Below are 22,424 nucleotides of genomic sequence, written 5' to 3'. Positions count from 1 at the left end.
GAGAAGAGAGAGAGAAATTGAGGGAGAGAAGGAAGGAAGGAAGGAGGACTTGAGGGCTGGGCACGGGGCTTACACTTAGAATTTCAGCACTGTCAAGGCAGAAGTGAGAAGATAAATACAAATGTGAAGACAGCCTGGTCTATACAGCAGGTTCCAGGCTAGTCAGGGATGCCCGAAGCAAGACCTTGGTAAAACAAAGCATAGCAATGAGCTAACAAAGAACACATCAGACAGGGCCTGGGTCTCACGTCCCAGACCACTCTCACCCTATAATCTAGTCACCCGGAGCTTGCTGTAGCACTGGTTTGTACCTTCCCTCATCTTAGGGAACAGCCTGACTCAGGTTCCTAGGAATCCTGATCTGGACCCTTTGGGGAGTCCCAAGTGTAGATACAAGAAAAGAGTGAGGAGCCGGGCGTGGTGGTGCACGCCTTTAACCCCAGCACCCGAGAGGCAGAGGCAGGGGGATCCCTGTGAGTTGGAGGCCAGCCTGGCCTACAAAGCAAGTTCAGGACAGCCAGGGATACACACAGAGAGACCCTTTCTAGAAATAACAACAACAACAACAACAACAACAACCAAAAACAAAAGAAAACAATGAGCATGGAGGTGAAGCTGACACAAGTCAGCAGGCTATGAACCCTTGCTTTTTTGCTGGCAGTAACAAACTATGGGGGTATGTGAAGGGATCAGTCTATTTTTTTTTTTTAAATATAAAACAAGAGGTTAGCCGGGCAGTGGTAGAGTACACCTTTAATCCCAGCATTTGGGAGGAAGAGACAGGCGGATTGCTGTGAGTTCAAGACCAGGCCAGTCTACAAAGTGAATCTAGGACAGCCAGGGCTACACAGAGAGACCCTGTCTTGAAAAACCAATTTAAAACAAAAACAAGAGGTTAAAGTATACACAGCGGGAAACTGAATGATGAAGAAATCCTCCTAGCCTGGGATGGGTGGTGGGTAGGGGTGGGGGTATCATACACCTTTAATCCCAGCACTCAGAAGGCAGAGGCAGGTGGATCTCTGAGTTCAAGGCCAGCCTGGTCTATATAATGAGTTCTAGGATGGCCAAGGCTACACAGAGAAACCCTGTCTCAAAAGACAAAACAAACAAACAAACAAACAAACAAACAAAACCCAAGCAAACAACAACAAAAACAAAGCAAAAATGTCCTCTCTCAACAGCATAGTCTCACTAGAGGTGTTTGTGTGCTGGGGGTGGTGGTGGAAGTGGGGGGGACAGGTTGGGGGAAGGGACTATTGCTCTACTCTTTAGACTGGATGTCTGCAAGGCAGGAAGCTATTTTACTTTCTCAGAACTCAGCATAGAGCTTGGAGTTCCATGAACATTGAGAAGATGCATGGATAGACGGATGGATGTGTAAATAGGTCCATTGATGGCTAGGTGGGTGGATGGGTGGGTGGATGGGTAGATGGACAGACAAATGAATGAGTGTGCGTATAGATGTGTGGGTGGAAGAATGTGTGTGTGGATAAATGAATGGATGGGTGGCTAGATCAATAGACACCAGATTGACAGGTGATCATATAGTGGGTAAACAAATAAAAATATAAACTATTAGCAGATGGATGGGATGACATGGACAGACAGATGGCTAAGTGGACATGTCGCCAAACACAAGGGTAAGTGGATAAGCTAATTGACAGAAAAATAACTGAGCATTTGATTGAACAGAAAGATGAGTAAATGCATGGCTGGTGTGATGGGCTGGAGAGATGAACAGACCATCAGAAGGAGAGAAGGAAAGGAAGACAAAGAAAGGAAGACTAAGCCAGATGGTAGTGGCCCACGCCTTTAATCCCAGCACTTGGGAGGCAGAAGCAAGCAGATCGCTGTGAGTTCACGGCCAGCCTGGTCTACAAAGCGAGTCCAGGATAGCCAAGGCTACACAGAGAAACTCTGTCTCGAAAAACAAAAACAAAACCAACCAACCAAACAAACAAACAAAAAAACAAACTAGGAAGACTGGATAGATACTAACATTCAATATTAACAAACCAATTCAGTCGGGGAAACTGAGGAATCTAGGCTGAGAATAGTGCCTTAGGGATCTGGCAGCAGCTGGGGTACTTAGCTGAGAGAGGAGGGTATAACAAGCCAAGGCTCCTCCCAGGTAGAAGGAAAGCCCACTTGAGGAGCCAGGAAAAGAGACAGAGCATGCAAGACCCAATGTCCACTGTGGGACTTAATTGGCTTACGTCGAACCTAGCAGGGATTCCAGGGCCTACAGGAAGAGCCAACCAAGCCTGGCAGCCTTGGGGTCAAAGCCCTCCACCTGCCAAATTCACCCTAGAACTTAGGGACGCCAAGCTGTCACTATTCTGACCCCCAAAAAGGTGACCCTTGGCCATAATGGGGGTCTGAGAAGTCGGTATAATTGGGCTAGAAGAACAGTGGACAAGCTCAGCAAGGCCTAGCAGCCCGGGCAGCAGAGGCCTTCCATGGTAGTCCTAGCCTTCCTCCCAGCCCCAGTTTCCTCTGGGCAGGGGGCCTGGCCCCATGGCCTCACAGGGCAGCCCTTTGAGAACCACCTGCCCCAGCCGGCCAGAGACTTCCTGTAGCGCAAGAGATTTATGCAAACGGGCTGGGGCGGTGATGTCACCCCAAGGGGACTATCTCCCAGTGGCAGGCCCTTCGATAAAATCAGGAACTTGTGCTGGCCCTGCAATGTCAAGGGAGGGGGCTCACCCAGGGCTCCTGTAGCTCAGGGGGCAGGCCTGAGCCCTGCGTCTGACCCACGACCGTCCAGCCCCCCGACGGGGCACCTGGTCCTGAGGGGATCCGCACTGATCCCCACCGAGGCAGGAGATCTGACCAACTTGGAGCTCAGCTGGATGTTACAGGCGTGCAAAATGGAAGGGTTCCCCCTCGTCCCCCCTGTGAGTACTGGGGCTTGACTACCAGCCCAGCCTGGGGCCCTGGGATGTGTGACCATCTGCCCACTAACCCACCAGCCCACCCGCTGCCCTCCGGCTCCCTATCAGTGGGAAGTTGGTGTTTCCTCCCTCGGAGCTGCTGGCCTGAGACCCAGCGAGGGGCCATTGGCTTCCTTAGAGCATGCCCTGGCGGGCTGAGGGTTGCCGGCTGGCCCCATGGTGGGGCTGTGATCGGTGGGGCCTGAACAGCTATTTATAGACGAGCTCAGTGGCAGGCCAAGCTCTAGGGTAAGGCCGAGTTGAGATGGTGAGGGCGGCTACTGAGAGGCCATGGATGAGGTCTGGAGACCGGCCTAGGAGCCTCCCCAGGCAACAGGAGAGGTTTCAACCCATGACTTGTGGGCTCCTGTGGGCTCCTGAGACAAAGGCTGTTAGAATTCTGGGTCACTTACGGGTCCCCAACATTCAGTGTGTGGCCCGGCACATAGGAATGGCTGTTGATCCAAGTGTATTGGGCTTTGGGCCTGCATGGACCTGTGAGTCTAGGGCAGCGGCCAAGGCTGGCTTGAGGTCTTGGGGTCGGGCTGGGCAAGAGTAGTGCAGACAAGCAGAAACGCTGCAGTTAGCTTGGTGGCTAGAACTGAGCCCAGTAAGAAACCGGGTGAGGGTTAGGACTGGGACCAGGATGGGACAGAGATTGGGGCTGGAGCAGAAGGGACTGGATTAAGGTGGGACAGGGACACAGGTAGGTGGGTAGATCGTCACTCTTCCTCCTGTCCTCAGTGACAGTCACAGCTTTAGACAGATGGCAGCCCGGAGTCCCTTAGAGAGGACCTTCTTGCTCTTTCCTACCCTTGGGGGTGTTGGTGCAGTAAGGAAGGGCTGAGCAGGGCCTGCCCACTTGACTCAGCTTTCCCGAACTAAAGACAGATCTCTTCTCTGCCCCATCCGGCCTTCAAGCCCTAGGAGGCAGCCTAGGCCTGACATCATAGCCTAGTGTGCCAGGGAAGGGGGGGGGGCAGCCTCTGGGCCCCTCACAGTGTAGTAGACAGGCTGGCCAGACCTCACTTGTCCTTCCTTCTCCTGCCTGGGACAGAGAAGGTGCTGGGACAAGCACAGGTGACGGAGGTTGTCCCGGAGAGGGGTCCTTTCTGCCTCAAGCAAAGCCCCTGCCTCTGACCCTTGACCTGTCCTTCCCGCAGATGTGGGTGAGGGGCAGACCTTGAGGTCCCACACTGTCTTCTAGGCCCTTCTCTCCAGCCCCAGGAGCCACTCCAAGTGTCTCTTGAGTGGGTGGGCTCCCAAGGCAGCCCTGGCCCACCGAGCAAGTCCTGAAGGCCACAGTAACTATTGTGCAATCCTTGAGTACACTCTGCGGGGGTGGGGAGAAGCCCAATGCCTGTCGGGAAGGCTCGGGTGTGCATATTCCTGTGCCCAGGCAAGTGAGAGAGGAGATGAAGGAGGCAGGGGAAGAAGGGAGGAGAAGAGAAGACAGAGGAGGGAGGGAAGAAAGACAGAGGAAGAAGAGGAGGACGAGGAGAAGGGAAGAGAGAGAGGAGGAGAAAGCGACAGTGGCACTGAGTCTCCCATCAAGTACACTCGAAGGAGGGTGGCAGAAGGGATAGCCCAAGCCCTCTATCCCTTGGTCCCCTCAAAAACCTGCCTGGGTGACTTTTGTACAAATGAATAGTCATCACTGACAGTCGTTATGGCGGCCTACGCTTGCCCTGGGGCCGGGTGGACAAAGGCTAAGAGAGAGGGAGGAGGCGGGTGCAGGCTGTAGCAGGGGAGGGTGTGGAATGCAATTCGCCCTGTGAAAAGCTGGGATGGGATGGGATGGGATGTGAGTGTGTGTGTGTGTGTGTGTGTGTGTGTGTGTGTGTGTGTGTGTCAGTGTCAGTATACGTGTGTGCCTGCAGGGGTGAGTGAGCAGCGGTGTGTCTGTGAGTGTGAGTGTTTCTAAGAGCAGATGTATAGACTTGTGCGAGATGTGGGGCTCATGAGAGGTAAGCACACGCCTGTGTGAGAGATGCAGACAGGAAGCCAAGAGTGAGTGTGTGGACATGTGAGAGTGAGTCCCCATGGGTTTGGGTGTAAGTGTGTCACAGGGATTATTTGTACATTTGGTGGAAGGGTGGGAGTGGAAAAGGGCCCCACAGACATGGGCGTAAGAGAAGAGGGGCTCACCCTCTTCTTAGCCGTGGCACTGCTGGCCTCCCTACCTTAGGGAGGGCCCTCCCTGCCTTAGCACACTGTCCTGAACCTCCCACCACTGCCTTACCCACCGTGTCCCCCAAACACTCTGGATTCTAAGGAGAATCTGGGCTGCTCCCAGGTGCCTTCTCAGGCAAGGTTGCAGGCCTCAAATTTAGCTGAAAACCTCGCCCATCAGAGTCTCTCCAATAGCTCAGGCTCTGACACCTTTTTCTCTCAGCAGCCATCAGATGAGCTGGTTACTTACGAATCAGAACTGTACCAACGCCAAACACATGACTTCTACTCCTTTATCAGCGGCAGCGATGGAGACAGCCACAGTGGTGAGTGTGTGGTCCCCTGGTCCTCATCCCAGCCTGCACTGGGCGCTCAGCACATCCTGGGTCTGGACGGTGGAAAAGCCTCCTGAGGCTACTTAGAATTCTGAGACTAAGATGAAGGTGGCTATCTCATGCCTGCATCCCTCAACATCCGCCCACACTTGAGCACCTTCCCTGTGTCAGGGACACATTTTGTTTATTGCTCACTTACCTTGCAGACAAGGTAGATAAGTCCTTGGGGACTTTAAAAAAAAATAGATTCATTTTCACATAATATATCCTTTTTTCTTAGATTTATTTATTTACTATATATACAGTGCTCTGCCTGCATGTACCCCTGCATACCAGCAGAGGACATTAGATCACATTATGGAAGGTTATGAGCCACCATGTGGTTTTTGGGAATTGAACTCAAGACCTCTGGAAGAGCAGACAGGGTTCTTAACCTCTGAGCTGTCTCTCCAGCTCCATATAATATGTTCTAATTGTAGGTTCCCCTTCTCCAACTCTTTCCAGATTCTCCTCACCATCCAAATCCACATCTTCTCTTTCTCTCTCTCATTAAAAAACAAATAGGCATTTAAAAATAAGATTTAGGCCAGGCGGTGGTGGCAAATGCCTTTAATCCCAGTGCTTGGGAGGTAGAGGCAGGAAGATCACTGTGAGTTCGAGGCCAGCTTAGTCTACAAAGCAAGTTCAGGACAGCCAAGATAACACAGAGAAACCCTGTCTCAAACAAACAAACAACAACAACAACAATAAAAACCCAGAATAGGATAAAATAGGTAAACAAACAAGGGAAAAAAAGAGCCAAAGAAACACATATAAGCCTGGTGTACAAAGCTGGGTGTGGTGGCACAAGCCTTTAATCCCAGCACTCGGGAGGCAGAGGCAGGTAGATCGCTGTGAGTTCGAGGACAGCCTGGTCTACAAAGTGAGTCCAGGACAGCCAAGGCTAACACAGAGAGACCCTGTCTCAAAAAACAAACAAACAAACAAACAAAAAACCCCGAAAAGCCTGGTGTACAGAGTGAGTTCCAGGACAGCCAGAGCTACACAGAGAAACCCTGACTCAGGAACACACACACACACACACACACACACACACACACACACACACACACGTCCCATAAAAACTCAAACCAAGCCGGGTGTGGTGGCGCACATGCCTTAATCCCAACATTTGGGAGGCAGAGGCAAGTGGATCTCTGTGAGTTCGAGGCCAGCCTGGTCTACATTGAGTTCCAGGACAGCCAAGGCTACAAAGAGAAACCCTGTCTCAAAGGAAAAAACAAAAACAAAAACAAAAAAAACCCCAAGAAGACCATAAGGTTTTTAAAAAGAGTCCGAAGTATTATGAGACAAAAACAAAACAAAACAAAACAAAACAACCCTCCAAACCCCCCAGTGAGTTGGCTTCATGTTGGCCATCTACTGCTGGGCACAGGTTCAGCCCTTAAGTGTGGCCTGTGGACCCAGTGAGGCTCTGTCGTGAGCAGTTATCAATTGGAGACAGCTTCTGTCCACTTCCCCTCTCAGCACTGGGACCCCATCTGCCTTAGGCCTGGCCAGGCTTGGGGACTTTGTACTAAGTGAGGATAGGTAGGGAGCTGAGTGGCTTGACTAGGCCATGGACTCTGGTCCAGGTCATCTACCCCATGCCTAGTGCTCTTTTGTGACCACTCTTCCTGTCTTTTCTTGTCATCCTCGTTTATCTAAAACCCCCTTTGGTCAGCCTCCCTCCCTTACTGTGTTGCTAGCAGCCTTTCTCAGTTGTCACTGCTGAGATTTGGGGCTCGGTAATTCTGTTAGTAAGAGGTTTAGCAACTTTTTTTTTTTAATCTCTTCTGTTAGATGCCAGAAGGTCCACCAATCATGGCAACCATCTCTCCAATCCCCCCTCCCCTAGTTTGAACAATGCTGGGTCAAGCCGAAGTCTCTGCCTTCCCTTGTTCAACAGACAGCAAGGTCCTCCTCTCTGTTGGAGGTAGGGAAGAGGCCTGGCCTCAGCTATCCACCCAAAACCCAGGCTTGTTCTGGAGCAAGTTGAGGGGAGGAGGAAGAGACTCTTAGTGACAACAGGGCCACCAGACAGGGATCTTGGCCCATGAAGCACAGTCACGCTGTTCCAGACTGGGCTGGGAGATTCTTTCTCCATGATGCCTGCATCTGGAGACTGGAGGTCAGAGACATGCTGAGTGTTGCCTTGAGGGCGGGTTCACACCTGGCAGCCATGCCCAGGGCTATCATGTATGACGTCATCCGGTTAAGGCTTTTTCATCCGGAAGCCAAACATTGAGAGCACCTTCACCTGGCAAACGTGTCCTGGCGAGGTGACAGCACGTCAAGGGCACAGGCTTCTTTCAGATGCCCAGTGCTAGAAAAGCTTTCAAATGCCCTCTTCCTAAACATATTCAAGGTGGGTAGGAAATACACCCTCCCTGGGTGAAATCCAGATAACAGGCTCTACATTATCCCAGGTTCCCCTCGCCCAGACTAAGAACTAGGGCTGAGTGACCCTGACACCATATCCATCCACCCTTCCAGTGCAGTTGGAGGACGGACCGAGGGCCTTCAGGGCTTGAGGAGGGCTCCCCCTGGCGGCACAGGTATAGCAAGCCCAGCAGGGTTCTGAGCCTCTTTCTCCATCAGGGTTGCTTTCTCTTTGGCCTGGTTCCAGGTTCGGGTTACTAGGTTTGAGAGGCATTTCCTTCAAGTCTTTGACCACTTTGGTCTTGGCTTTTACGCAATTTCCCAAATATTGAGAAACCAAATGTGGGACTGGGGCTGGGACGATGGCTTCACAGGAAGCTGGGTTTCCCTGGCTCAGGGTCCCGCGTAGGTTTTTTTGTATCTGGGATAGGGGCTATAGGAATGGTCATCGTGGTAGACTACTTAAGGCATGAGCTCAGAATTCCTCCTCCAGTGTCTCTGAATGTCCCTGTCCACTCTCCACATCTGCTGTCATTGTCCATCCAATTACTGGCGCTGTCCCTGATACCTACCGCACAATTAAAAAGAGTTCTGCCCTTCACATCCTCCCAGTGGTTCCTGCCTGTCTTCTGTGTCCACACTTTAAGAAAGGGATGCTCAGTGGAAAGGCTTTGGGGTGGACCTGGCTTCAGTCTGGGTTCCATTGACTCATCAGCTGTGTAGCCTTGGGGCAAGCAACAGAGCCTCTCTGAGTGCCCTTCCTCATCTATAGAACCTCTCAGAATGGTAACTGGTCAACGAGGTGACATGTGTCCTCTATGAGGTAGTGGATACCTTGCTGGGATCAGGACCGGGTGAGTGCTCAGTACCTGCTGTTAGCATCACGGTACCTAGCAAGCAGCTAGGGCAGTGGTTCTCAACCTTCCTAATGCTACAACCCTTTAATGTCATCTCTCAGGCTGTGGTGACCCCAGTCATAAAATTATCTTGTTGTTACTTCATAACTGTAATATTACTACTGTTAGGAATCATAATGTAAATATCCGATATGCAGGATATTTGATATGTGACCCCCCCCCAAAGGGGTCACAAGCCACAGGTTGAGAACCACTGAGTAGGGGTATGGAGAGAAGCAGAGAGCGTGCTGTGAAAGGTCAGCTAGGTCATTGCTTACTGACCTGGGCGACAGCCATCCATCCATGCATGCATGCATGCATCCATCCATGCATGCATGCATCCATCCATGCATGCATCCATCCATCCATCCATGCATCCATGCATCCATCCATCCATGCATGCATCCATCCATCCATGCATGCATCCATCATCCATGCATGCATGCATCCATCCATCCATGCATGCATGCATCCATCCATCCATGCATCCATCCATCCATCCATGCATGCATCCATCCATCCATGCATGCATCCATCATCCATGCATGCATGCATCCATCCATCCATGCATGCATCCATCCATGCATGCATGCATCCATCCATCCATGCATGCATCCACGCATCCATCCATGCATGCATCCATGCATGCATGCATCCATCCATCCATGCATGCATGCATCCATCCATCCATCCTCCCACACGTTTACCCTTCTCCCTGCCCACCCACACATCTACTCTCTCTCTCTCTCATCTACCCACATCCCCGTCTTCCAACTGCTCCGGTTCTGCAGGCTTCCCATTGTTTCATGGTGGACTCATCTGAACAGATGTGCCCATTGCTGTGACCATGTGACTGTGACACTCCCTGAGCCACAGAGTATCCTCTGATGGCCTGCTCTACCCTTTCCCAGTGTTTCTCAGGAGTACTGTTGTGAGGTGATAAGAGCCCAGACTGCTATGTGGGGTGTCTTGTCTGTGCTTAATTTTCCCATAATGACACCCACTCTGCAGGATTATTATAAGGACAGAGTGAACCACTATACGCAAAAAGCCCAGGAGAGGGCTTCTAGCAGACGTTGTGTCAGGAGCTGCAGGGGTGAGGTAGGCTGTCCTTTTTTTGTTGTTGTTGTTTTTTGAGACAGGGTTTCTCTGTGTAGCCTTGGCTGTTCCGGACTCGCTTTGTAGACCAGGCTGGCCTCGAACTCACAGCGATCCGCCTGCCTCTGCCTCCCGAGTGCTGGGATTAATACAGTTTTTTCTTATGACATCTGGCACCATCCCATATGTTCTCCTTTTTATTATCTAGGTTTTTTTTTTTCAGTTTTGGCTCTCTGGAAGTTCTTTTTCTTTTTCCTTCCTCTCCTCACCTGTCTCCATCTCCCTTTCCTTCCCCCATTGGTCTGTCTGTCATTTCTCTCTCTTGTATATCATCATATACAATCCCCCTGCCACAGCCTTCCAGAGGTACAATTAGACCAATTTTATTTTATTTTATTGGTTTTTTGAGACAGGGTCTATCTGTGTTAACCTTGGCTGTCCTGGACTTGCTTTGTAGACCAGGCTGGCCTCGAACTCACAGCGATCCGCCTGCCTCCCAAGTGCTGGGATTAAAGGCGTGCACCACCATGCCTAGCTAGACCAATTTTAAATGGTCCTACTGACTGCTGGTAAACAACAGACTCAAGAGAAACAAGGATGGGATCTGAATGAAGGGCACTTAGAAAAATAGGTATCGCGCTAGTGTTTTCCTGACCCAAGACACAGTGGGGACTCAGACAAGAGTATCGGCAATAGAGAGGAAAAAAAGAAAGAAATACAGGTTAAGGCCATGGAGATGGCTCAGTAGATAAGACTGCTTGTTATGTGAGCGTAAGGACCTGTGTTGCACTCCCCAGAACCTACATAAAAAAGCCAAGCATGGCGAGCAATGGTTGTGATTCTAGCAGTAGGGGCAGACCCTAAGAGTTTCCTGGCAGCCAGCTTGGTAAAAAATGGGTGTGTCAGCTTCATTCTTTCTCCTCTTCCTCCTCCTGAGATACAGAGCCTTACTATGTAGCCTTGGTTGGCCTTGAACTAACTATGCAGACCAGGCTGGCCTTGCATTCACAGAGATCTGCCTGCCTCCTCTCAAGTGCTAAAAGTGTACACTACCAGCCAAGTGGTGGGACTTTAATCCCAGCACTCAGGAGGCAAGTGGATCTTTGTGAGTTTGAGCCCAGCCTGGTCTACAGAGAGAGTTAGAGGACAGCCAAAACTACATAGAGAAACCCTGCCTCAAAAAAACCAAACCAAACCAACAAAAACCCATCTCCCCCAAACAAACAAACAAAAACCCAAACCAAAACAAACCAAAAGTGTGCACCACCATGTCCAGAGAAAGACTCTGCTTTAAAGGAAAAAAAAAAGGGTGGATGAGTGATAGAGAAAGACACTTGAAGTCTTCTTCTGGCTTCTTCTTCATCTGCACACACACACACACACACACACACACACACACACACACACACACACCCCTAAAACAAACAAACAAACAAATAAACAAAAGGGTTAAACATATTTAGGACAGATTTTGAAAGGTATCACAAATATACACATTGTATAAAATTTACCATCCTAATCTTTTAAAATTATTTTTATCTATTCTTCATCTATCAATAATATATCTCTCTCTGCCTATCCATCCATCCATCCATGCATGCATCCATCCATCTCTATGTATCTATATATCTATGTATTTATCTATATATCCATCTGTCCATCTGTGTGTGGGCATGGAGATAAGTCAGTTCTCTCCTTCCGTCATGTGGGTCCTGAAGGTAGAAAAAACTCAGGTTGCCAGGCTTGATGGCAAGTGCCATTGTCAGGCCACCATCTGAACCATTCAGGGATATAACAGGAGGTAGTAAAATGCATTCACAAAGGCTGGGCATGTGGGCATGGTGGTTTGTAACTATAATTCCAGCACTTGGGAGATCAAAGATAGAGGATCAGGGCTAGCCTGGGCTACTGGGCCCTGTCTCAAACCAAACCAAACCAAACCAAACCACGTTCACATTATTATGGCTTGAGAACTCATCTTGCCAACCTAAAACCCCGTGCCTCTTATACAACTGCCCACGCTCCAACCTGCCAGCCTCCTCATCATACAATTCTCCTTCCTTCCTCCCTCCCTTCCTTCCTTCTGTCCGTCTTTCTTTCCTTTATTTTTTTTCTTCCCTGTTCTGGTTTTGTTTGCTTGCTTTTTAAGATTTATTTATTTATTTATTATTCATACAGGCAGATTTATTCTGCCTGCAGGCCAGAAGCGGCACCAGAGCTCATTATAGATGGCTGTGAACCATCATGTGGTTGCTGGGAACTGAACTCAGGTCCTTTGAAAGAACGGCCAGCGCTCTTAACCTCTGAGCCATCTCTCCGGCCCCCTGGTTTTTGTTTTGTTTTTGAGACAGGGTTTCCTTATGCAGCCCTGGCTGTCCTAGAACTCTCCCTGGCTTTCCTAGAACTTGCTCTGTGGTCCAGGCTGACCTTGAACTGAGACCCATCTGCCATCGCCACCCAAGTGCTGACATCAAAGGTGTGCACCAGCACTGCCTGGCTTTACTTTCTATCTCTATGAATTTTATTACTCTAGGTGCCTCTGATAAGCTGAGCCATACTGAAAATTTCCTTTTATAGCCAACTCATTTCACATAGCAGAATGTCCTCAAGATTCACCCATGTCGCCTGCCGTGGTGGTGCACGCCTGTAATCCCAGCACTCAGGGAGGCAGAGGCAGGTGGATTGCTGTGAGTTCGAGGCCAGCCTGGTCTACAAAGCAAGTCCAGGACAGCCAAGGCTACACAGAGAAACCCTGTCTTGGAGAAAACAAAAAAAGATTCACCCATGTTGTAGCACATGTTGGAACTGCTCTCCCTTTAAAGGTTGAATAATATTCCACTGTATGAGTAGAGTACATTTTGGAAGACAGCTACACTCATGACCCAGACCAGTCAGGCTTGCTTAACTGCTCACCTGTTGATGTGTACTTCTGCTGTTTCTACTTTCTTGCTGTGGTGAATAACGCTGCTGTGACCATGACCATAACCATGGGTTTACATGGTCTCATTATAATCATTTGGATGTGCACTCACAAATGCACTTGCTGAACTTGCTGGGTCCCGGGTAGTTCTTTTAGTCTGTGTGTGTTTTTTCAAGGATATTTATTTATTTATTTATAAGGTCTCACTTGGCTGGCTTAGAACTCACTGTACAGACCTGGTTGGGTTCAAACTCATAGAGATCCACCTGCCTCTGCTTCCCAGGTGCTGGGATCAACGTTGAGCACAGACTTTTAATATGACTTTTAGTTGTGTGTAGTAGCTGTGTGTGCACATGGGAGCGTATGTACATAAATGTGAGTGCCCGTGGAGGTCAGAGGCATGGAATCCCCAGGAGCTGGAGTTCCTGACTGTTGCGAGCTGCCTGGTGGGGGTGCTGGGAACTGAACTCAGGTCCCCTGGAAGAGCAGCAAGCACTCCTAACTCCTGAGCCATCCCAGCTCTCTTTTCCTTGGAGGAGCTGCAGTGCTGTCTCTCACAATGGCGGCAGCAGCTTTACAATCCCAACAACAATGCACAAGTATTCATGTTTTCCACACTTGTCATTTCCTGTTGCTACCGTTGGTTTTTAGCAAACAGTTTTCTGGAGTTCATTCCCGCACCCTCTAAACACTCACTCTTTTTTGCGACCGTCCTGTCTTGCACCTCCTGACCTTCCATCTGCCTCACACCCACCTCCCCACCTAATAAATACGCCAAGTGTCTTTTCTGTGCCGGTCACAGGGCTAGATGCTGTGGAGTGAGCGGGATGCAGGTGCTGCCAGATTCCACGGTGTATCAGAGGAATAATTAGAACTCCAATCACCAGGGTACATATGGAGAGGGACAAGTGCCATGAGGCCTTCTGCTCTCCAGGCCTCAGCAACACTTCTGCAGGCTTTTCAGAAGAGGCAGTGGCAGTAATTTCCTAAGAAGTTTTTTTTTGGGGGGGGGGGTTGGCCTTTCCTTCCTTTCTTTGTTTTTGTTTTGTTTTACTTTAAAATTTTTTTGTTTTGTGCTGTTTTGTTTTGTTCCTTCCCCACCCCCCAGACAGGGTCTCTCTGTGTAGCCTTGACTGTCCTAGACTCACTTTGTAGTCCAGGCTGGCCTTGAACTCACAGCGATCCGCCTGCCTCTGCTTCCCAAGTGCTGGGAATAAAGGCGTGCGCCACCACGCCCAGCTGCCCCTTCCTTCTTGATTCCTCGTCTTCTCTGGGGTTTGTTGTTTTGTTTTGTTGAGACATGGTTTCATATAGCTCAGCCTAGCCTTGAACTCCCTATACAAATGGCTTTGATGTTCTCTTCTGTAAAGATTTGTTTTTTTTTTTTTTTATTGTTTTCAATTACGTTATGTGTAGGTGTATGTGTCTGCATGTGTGTGCAGGTGTCCTCAGAGGACAGAGGTATCAGATCCCCTGGAGCTTGACTTAGAGGTTGTTCTGAGATGCCTGAGATGCTGAGAACCAGGAAGGGAGTGAGGGCTCTTAACCTATGACCCTTCGCTAGTGTCTGATCTTCTGTTTGGGAAATATTTTGGCTCTTCTGAGGATAGTCCTGGCCTTCAAGCTGGCACTTCTGTCCTGAGGAGACAAGGTCAGCTGAGTGACTTTTTTTTTTTTGAGACAAGGTTTCTCTGTGTAGCCTTGGCTGTCCTGGACTTACTTTGTAGACCAGGCTGGCCTCGAACTCACAGCGATCCGCCTGCCTCTGCCTCGACTTTTTTTTTTTTTTTAAGATTTATTTATTTATGTTTTATGTGCATTGGTGTTTTACCTGCATGTATGTCTACGTGAGGATGTCTGACCCCCTGGAACTGGAGTTACAGGTGTCCATGTGGGTGCTGGGAATTGAACTCGGGTCCTCTGGAAGAACAGCCAGTGACCGCTCTTAACCACTGAGCCATCTCTCCAGCCCCACCTGCGTGACTCTTAGGGCTTGATGTTACAATCTGAATAGCATATCACTTTGTTTTTGTCCTAGTGACAACTAAGTAAGACTAGGGATGTGTGGGTAGGAAAAGTAAAAGATCAAGACAAATGGATTGCCAGGTGTGGTGGTATCCACACGTGGCCCTGGCACCTGAGGCTGATCTGGACTCTCTTTTGGCTGGGTGGCTGAGTGAGTTACAACGGACTGGTGGGTAGACAGAGGCTGGGTGGTGGGTGTGGCCAGAGGTGGGTAATTGTTGGATGGATGGGTGTGTGCAGGCAGAGGAACAGGAGCATCAGTAGAGGCTGTCAGGGCAGGGTTGTCACAGGTCTTCTTTTCTTTCTTTTCTTTTCTTTTCTTTCTTTCTTTTTTTTTTGTTGTTGTTTGTTTTTTGAAACAAGGTTTCTCTGTGTAGTCTTGGCTTCCCTAGACTCACTTTATGGACCAGGCTGGCCTTGAACTCACAGATATCTGCCTGCCTCTGCCTCCCAAGTGCTGGGATTAAAGGTGTACACCACAGGTCTTCTTAAAGTTTACAATACTTACGTTAATAGCCTTGGTCCCCAGAGCTGCCACAGTGTAGTAAGAGTTAAAGTATAGTAAAAGCCCTGGGAATTAAAGTGGGTTTGGATCATGAAACTACACTACCGGTGGCCACTGTCGACAAAGGACTTGACTTTTTTTTTTTTTTTAAATTTTGAGATAGGGTCTCTCTATGTAGTGCTGGCTGTCCTGGAACTTGCTATATAAACCAGGCTGGCATCGAACTCACAGAGATCCATCTGCCTCCTCAGTGCTGTCCAAAGGAAGGGTCCACTCTAGCATCTGTCTCCTCAGAGTTAGGGTCGGGGTTAAAGAGGATAAAGTGGGTTACATTTTTAGCATGATACCTGGTACAGTGTAAGGCAGCATCAGTAGCCTTACAAGCGTTAAGCCCTCATACCTACACGCTGTAGAAAGCTGTCATGGAGCTATCACTAGATGTCTTAGTTTGGATTTTATTGTTGTCTAGAGACACCACGACCAGGGCAACTCTTTTTTCTTTTTGCTTTTTGTTGTTGTTGTTGTTGTTTGTTTTTTGAGACAGGGTTTCTCTGTGTAGCCTTGATTATCCTGGACTTACTTTGTAGATCAGGCTGGCCTCGAACTCACAGCAATTCGCCTGCCTCTGCCTCCCGAGTGCCAGGGCAACTCTTATAAAGGAAATCATTTAATTGGGGCTGGCTTACAGTTTCAGAGGTTTAGTCCACTGTCATCATGGTGGGCAGCATGACAGCTGTAGGCAGACACGGTGCTGGGGAAGGAGCTGAGAGGTCTACATCGTGATCCACAGGCAGCAGGAGACTGTGAGGCACACTGGGTTTAGCTTGAGCATGTATGACTTCAAAGCCTACCTGCACAGTGACACACTTCCTCCAACAAGCCCACACCTGCTCTAACAAGGTCACACTTTCCTATAGGTCCACTCCCTATGGCCAAGTATTCAAACACATGATTCTATGGGGGCCATTCCTGTCAACCTACCACACCAGCTATGCAAATGACATGAAGATATTCTCTGAGGAGCTGAGAGTTATATTAATGGGGTGTGAGTGACCTCTAGGCAGAAGGCAATAAAGGGACAAAACCAAGTTAAACACTGCATTCGTGAAGAGTTCCAAGCCAGGTGTGATGGCACATGGCTGTAATCCTGGCCCTTGGGATGTAGACACAGGAGGATCAGGACTTTAATATCGTCCTCTGCTATACAACAAGGCCAGCCTGTGCTCCATGAGACTGTCTCAGAAAGGGAGGGAGGTGGGGCGTGGTGGCGCACGCCTTTAATCCTGGCACTCGGGAGGCAGAGGCAGGCAGATTGCTGTGAGTTTGAGGCCAGCCTGGTCTACAAAGTGAGTTCAGTACAGCCAAGGCTATACAGAGAAACCCTGTCTTGAAAAACCAAAAACCAAACCAAACCAAAACCAAAAAAGAAAGAAAGAAAAAAAGAAGAAGAAGAAGAAGAAGAAGAAGAAGAAGAAGAAGAAGAAGAAAGGGAGTGGGGAGGAAGGAAGAGAAAGAAAAGAAAAGAAAAGAAAAGGAGAGAGAGTTGTTTAGAGCTAAGCACGATGGTTCAAATCTGTAATAAAGCAAGAGGCTCACCATGAATTAAAGGCTAGCCTAGACTACATGGCAGGTTCTGGGCCAACCTGAGCTAGAGTGAAACACAAGAAATGAGGATCAGGAGGCCAGAGAGGCTGACCTTTGTTCTGTGAGTGATTTCTTGAAAATTCTTTCTGGGAGGCCCGTATTTGGACTGAGTTTGCTTGCCAGACTGTTGGTTACATCATTGCCTGGGCCCCGGAATCAAGGGGAAAGGTGAGGTTTTGAAACCAGTGTAGCTCAGGCAGTCTTGATACCGCCTTCAGGAGGCTGAGAGTGAGAAGGAGAGTCCACATCCTCCCTCCCCTCCTCCTCTCCTTCCCCTCCCCCCTCCCCCCTCCCCTCTTCCCCTCCCCCCTCCCCTCTTCCCCTCTCCCCTCTGGCAGTGCTTTCACACTCCAACTGTTCACAACAGCTTTGGGAAACGCTGCCTTAGCCTTCAGGTAGCTCAGTGAGCTAGTAGAGGTGAGGTGGGCCAGGGAAGAGTTAGGTCAGGTGCCTTTCAGCCCACACCCAGAGAGCCCCTGCGCCTGCAGCTGTGCACTCTGGGGTTGTCAGGCAAGGGCAATGGCTAGGAAGGTGCTGGAAGGGATCTACTGAAAAGGAAGTGGGGTCTGCAATCCCTGATCCCGGCTCTGTCCTTTCAGGGTTAGTGACCTTTGGTTTTGGTTCTGGGGCTCCAACCCAGGACGCTGTGCATGGGAGGCAAGTGCTCTACCACTGAACTGTAGCCCCAGCCTTTCTGTGTTTGTTTTGAGATAAGATTTTGCTTTCTAGCCCAAGATGGTCTAAAAATTTTTTTTTTTTTTTTACTATTTATGTCTGTGTCTGTGTGTCTCTCTCTTTCTCTGTCTCTGTGTGGTGTGTGTGTGTGTGTGTGTGTGTGTGTGTGTGTGTGTGTGTGTGTATGCTTTAGGAGTCTGGAAGGGGGCATTGTTGAATCTTCTAGCGTTATAGGAGGTTGTGCGATGCCTTGTGGGTTCAGGAACTCAACTCTGGTTCTCTCTAAGAACAGCAGGTGCTCTTAACGCTGAGCCATCTCTCCAGACTCAGGCCTCAAACCTTTGTTTTTGAGTCAGCCAGGGTCTCAATATACCTACATGGTCTGGGACTTACCATGCAGACCAGGGTGGTCTTGAGCTCACAGACATCCATCTGCCTCTGCCTCAAGAGTGCTGCTGGGACTAAAGACATGTGCCACAATGCCTAGCTTGCCTTTGGTCCTCTTTCCTCTACTTTCTGATAATTGAAATAGCAGATGTGCTAAAGCAGGCTCTTAAGAGTAGATATGAGCCAGGCGTGGTGGTGCACACCTTTAATCCCCAGCACTCAGGAGGCAGAGGCAGGTAGATTTCTGTGAGTTCGAGGCCAGCCTGGTCTACAAAGCGAGTCTAAGACAGCCAAGGCTACACAGAGAAACCCTGTCTCGAAAAACCAAAAAACAAACAAACAAACCAAAAAGCCAAAAAACAAAACAAAGAGTAGATGTGAGTATCCTAAGAGTAAAGGTCTTCCCTTAGGACACGTCCACTCTAGGCTCTCCTCAGGCATCAGGTGGCTCATTTCTCCCTCACAGTGTGCGAATAAGATGGTATACATTATGATACCAACTGCTGCCCATGCAGCAGTAAATGTTGCAGCCAGGGTTTGTTTTTTGTTTTTGTTTTTGTTTTTGTTTCTTCCCAAGACAGAATTTCTCTGTGTAGCCTTGGCTGTCCCGGACTCGCTTTGTAGACCAGGCTGGCCTCAGATTTACAGCCATCCACCTGCCTCTGTCTCCCGAGTGCTGGGATTAAAGGTGTGTGCCACCACTGCCTGGCAAATTTATTTCTTTATGTACATGCATGCGCACTCGTGTGTGACAGCACACTGAACTAGGGTGGTCAGGCTTAGTGGTGAGAGCTTTTACCAGCTGAGCCACCTTGCTAGCCCTATACCATACTTTCTTTCGGACCCCAAACTGTGCCCAAGAACTCCCTCAGACAGGCAGCAACTTTTGTTCCTGGAAAAGGTGCCCGGAGAAACCACACCACAGATCTTCCCAGGGCTATGTGGCTGTTTCCCAGGGTTGTGTTAACTCTGCCACAGACACCAGACACCCACCGGGGCTTTCTGGGGAAATCTGTTCCTTCAGCCTCCCAGGAATCCTCCCTAGGCGTGGCTGGCTGTGGCTTTACAGCAGCAGCAGCATAGGCTCCAAAAACTGGTGTGTGAGAAATGTCAGCAGCCCCGTGATTTTGGAATCATACCCTGGTCATGTGACAAGGACCCAGGCTTGTGACTTTACTAGTCAGGAGCCTGTGGAAGGCCACGGAGGCAAGGAAAAGAATTAGCTTTTCTGAGGCCTGTTCTGGGTCTAGGAGGCCGATAATAATTTCACCTACAAAATAGGTGGGTCCACTGAGGCCAGAGATGCCTCTTCAAGGTCACATTCAATAAACGACAAAGCCAGACCTGGGCTCAGAAGCCTGCGTCTCTGGGCCCAGTCAGGAAAGCAGAATAATGTGGTTGCTGAGAACACCACCAGGCAGGCCTGGAGTTCCTGGATCTGGCTCCTACACTCTTAAGGGCTTTAATCTTGACATGTTGGGAACATCTCAGAGTCCTTTCTGTAAAGCAGCAGTGTAGTAGATGAACACTGTAGGGGATGAGCAAGGTGAGCTTTTTGCCCCGTCCGAATGATCACGTTGTGTGGTTATTATCATGTCCTTTACCTGGCCCGGCACCCCGGCTGACGGCCTCCTCCGCGGCTGTCTCCACAGATCATTACTGGGACTTCCCCACACACCACGTACACAGCGAGTTTGAGAACTTCCCCGAGAACCACTTCACGGAGCTTCAGAGCGTGCAGCCCCCGCAGCTGCAGCAGCTTTACCGTCACATGGAGCTAGAGCAGATGCACGTCCTGGACACGCCCATGGCACCGCCCCACGCCAGTCTCGGCCACCAGGTGGGTAGTGCGTGCTGCAGTGCTGCCGGCAGGCCTGTGGTGAGGCGTGGGAGCTTCGCAGGAAGATGACACAGGCTCTTACTCAATGTGGCTTCCTGCTCCACAGAGCCAATGGCCGCTGGTACCCTGCCTCCTCCCCTCCCCCCCAAGGCTGAGCTGACCTCTTGACTGACCTTATCAACCCACACCGTTATCTGACAGAGGATGGACAGAGCCCATCCTCTCCCATGCCATTTCTGTTTGTGCCCCCCAGGGTCCCCTCTAAGTCCCCATTTACTGTCTCTTCTCGTACCCGGAATGTGAGCCACCAAATGCTAGCCTCTATTGACCCGTTGGCTCCCTTCTCTGCTCCAGGGACCCTAACCCCAAAACTGACCTCTGCCATCCCTCACTGACCTCCACCACTGCCTTTTCACTGGCTCATCACTCCCTCATTAAGCCCCATTCACTTTTTTGTCGTTGCTGTTTTGTTTTTAGTTTTTTGTTTTTCGAGACAGGGTTTCTCTGTGTACCCTTGGCTGTCCTGGACTTGTTTTGTAGACCAGGCTGGCCTCAAATTCATGGCAATCCACCTGCCTCTGCCTCCCGAGTGCTGGGATTAAAGGCGTGATCCACCACTCACTTTCTTATAACCAACTCACTGCTCCCAGGACTCCTCTCCATTCCTAGACCAGCGCCGGGCCAGATGGCCCCTTTGGCTTGCATGAGAATAAAGCATTTCTTCATCTGGCCGCACCAGAGGCCACAGTGGGAAGGATGATAGACTTAGTAACTAGCAACCCACTGCACATGGCCTGCACCCCTGAGCTTTGGTCCCCAATGGCCTCTAGTTTTCCTTTTTCAGTCTTCCTGGCCCTGCTGACCACTCCCCAGGACCCTTTCTCTTTGCTCTGCCCGGACCCCTGCTACAGCCCTGGGCTATCCCTTACTGACGTCAGGCCTCTCCTTCCCTTTACAGGTTTCCTACATGCCCCGGATGTGCTTCCCTTATCCATCCTTGTCCCCAGCCCACCAGCAGAGCTCTGATGAGGAGGAGGGTGAGAGGCAGAGCCCCCCATTGGAGGTGTCTGATGGAGAAGCTGATGGCTTGGAGCCTGGGCCTGGTCTTCTGCATGGGGAGACAGGTAGGGTTCAGGCCCTCATCCAGTTGAGTCTAGCTGTGTTTATGTCCCGTGATATTCCCAGCCAAGACCAACTGGTCCAGCAACCATGTCTCATAGGGGTGTGTGTGTGTGTGTGTGTGTGTGTGTGTGTGTGTGTGTGTACATGTTTGTGGATGCTTCTTTATCCTGCGTAGGTCTCTAAGTCTGTTCATGTTGTGAGTGACCAGGTGTCTCTTCCAAGTGTGTGAGGGTCTGTGTGTGTACACCAGTACTGTGTGAGTGTGAGAATGGGAGACTGTATGTGATATGTGAAGGCCTGAGTGTGTACAGGCCTGTGAGTGTGGTGCTCGTGAGCATGTGTGGGCCTGTGAGTGTGTGAGGTCATTGTGTGAGAGTGCCTGTGAGTGTGTGAAGGTCTATGAGTGCGTGAGAGCCTGTGGGTGCGTGTAAGCTCCTGTGAGGGTGTAAAGCCTGTGAGTGTGTGAGGGCTTGTGAGTGTGTTAGGTTTTATAAGTGTATGAGTACCTATATGTGAGGGATTGTGAGAGACTGTGAGAGACTGTGGGTGGGCATGTAGATATGTCATAGCAGATCTGGATAAATGTATAGGTTCAGGTGATGTATAGGAACAAGGACATGTATACACAGAGGGGTGTGTGCGTGAGTGGGAGAGGGCAGGTGTGTGCTTGCACCTACCGTGGCCCAGAGGAACTACTGGGAGGGTCCCTGGAGAGTCCTTGCATCCTACCCACATCCCACCTGGGTGCCTCTCTCCTGCAGGCAGCAAGAAGAAGATTCGCCTGTACCAGTTCCTGCTGGACCTCCTGCGCAGCGGCGACATGAAGGACAGCATCTGGTGGGTGGACAAGGACAAGGGCACCTTCCAGTTCTCGTCCAAGCACAAGGAGGCGCTGGCGCACCGCTGGGGCATCCAGAAGGGCAATCGCAAGAAGATGACCTACCAGAAGATGGCGCGCGCGCTGCGCAACTACGGCAAGACTGGCGAGGTGAAGAAAGTCAAGAAGAAGCTCACTTACCAGTTCAGCGGCGAGGTGCTCGGCCGCGGGGGCCTGGGCGAGCGGCGCCTCCCGCCCCACTGATCGCCCACAGAGCCCGCCAGGCTCCCGGCCCCCGCCGGCCATAGCATTAACTCCTCGCCGGGCCCGGACACAAGGAGGACATTCCTAGGGTCGAGGCAGGACTGGGGGCCCGGCCTTGCCCTCCCACGCCCGGCCTGGCCCGCCCCGCCCCGCTTCGCCTCCCATCAGGACTCTAGCCCGGCCCAATGGCCGCCTGAGCCTCGGATCCCACCCGAAGGTCAGCCTGGCTTAGTGGCCACGGTGCTTCCTTGGGAGTCTGGCGTCGGCACATCTTTGTATATTGAATGCTCCTTTTAAGGCTTTTCCTCTCCCCACCTCCCTCACCCATTAGCCTCCCAAAGACAAGTAAAGTTATTTCCAGCTATCT

At 50.3% G+C, this 22,424-nt stretch overlaps 1 protein-coding gene across 2 annotated transcripts; it reads left to right on the top strand.

Annotated features, from left to right (window-relative positions):
- The first annotated feature begins 2,631 nt into the window (after nucleotides 1-2,631).
- On the top strand, nucleotides 2,632-22,424 carry SPI1 (Spi-1 proto-oncogene). 2 transcript variants are annotated; one of them, XM_084774820.1, is made up of 5 exons: nucleotides 2,632-2,900; nucleotides 5,332-5,434; nucleotides 19,667-19,854; nucleotides 20,813-20,978; nucleotides 21,738-22,424. In XM_084774820.1, exons 1-5 carry the CDS (start codon nucleotides 2,856-2,858, stop codon nucleotides 22,055-22,057), a joined length of 822 nt encoding a protein of 273 aa, XP_084630946.1. In that variant the 5' UTR covers nucleotides 2,632-2,855; the 3' UTR covers nucleotides 22,058-22,424. The 2 variants fall into 2 exon arrangements, with proteins under 2 accessions (XP_084630946.1, XP_084630947.1); XM_084774821.1 differs by having other exon boundaries at nucleotides 2,633-2,900; nucleotides 5,335-5,434.

The sequence above is a fragment of the Acomys minous genome (assembly GCF_964271855.1).
Source record: "Acomys minous genome assembly, chromosome: 3".
In the NCBI taxonomy this organism is placed as follows: domain Eukaryota; kingdom Metazoa; phylum Chordata; class Mammalia; order Rodentia; family Muridae; genus Acomys; species Acomys minous.
This window is presented reverse-complemented; position numbering and strand designations above follow the sequence as displayed.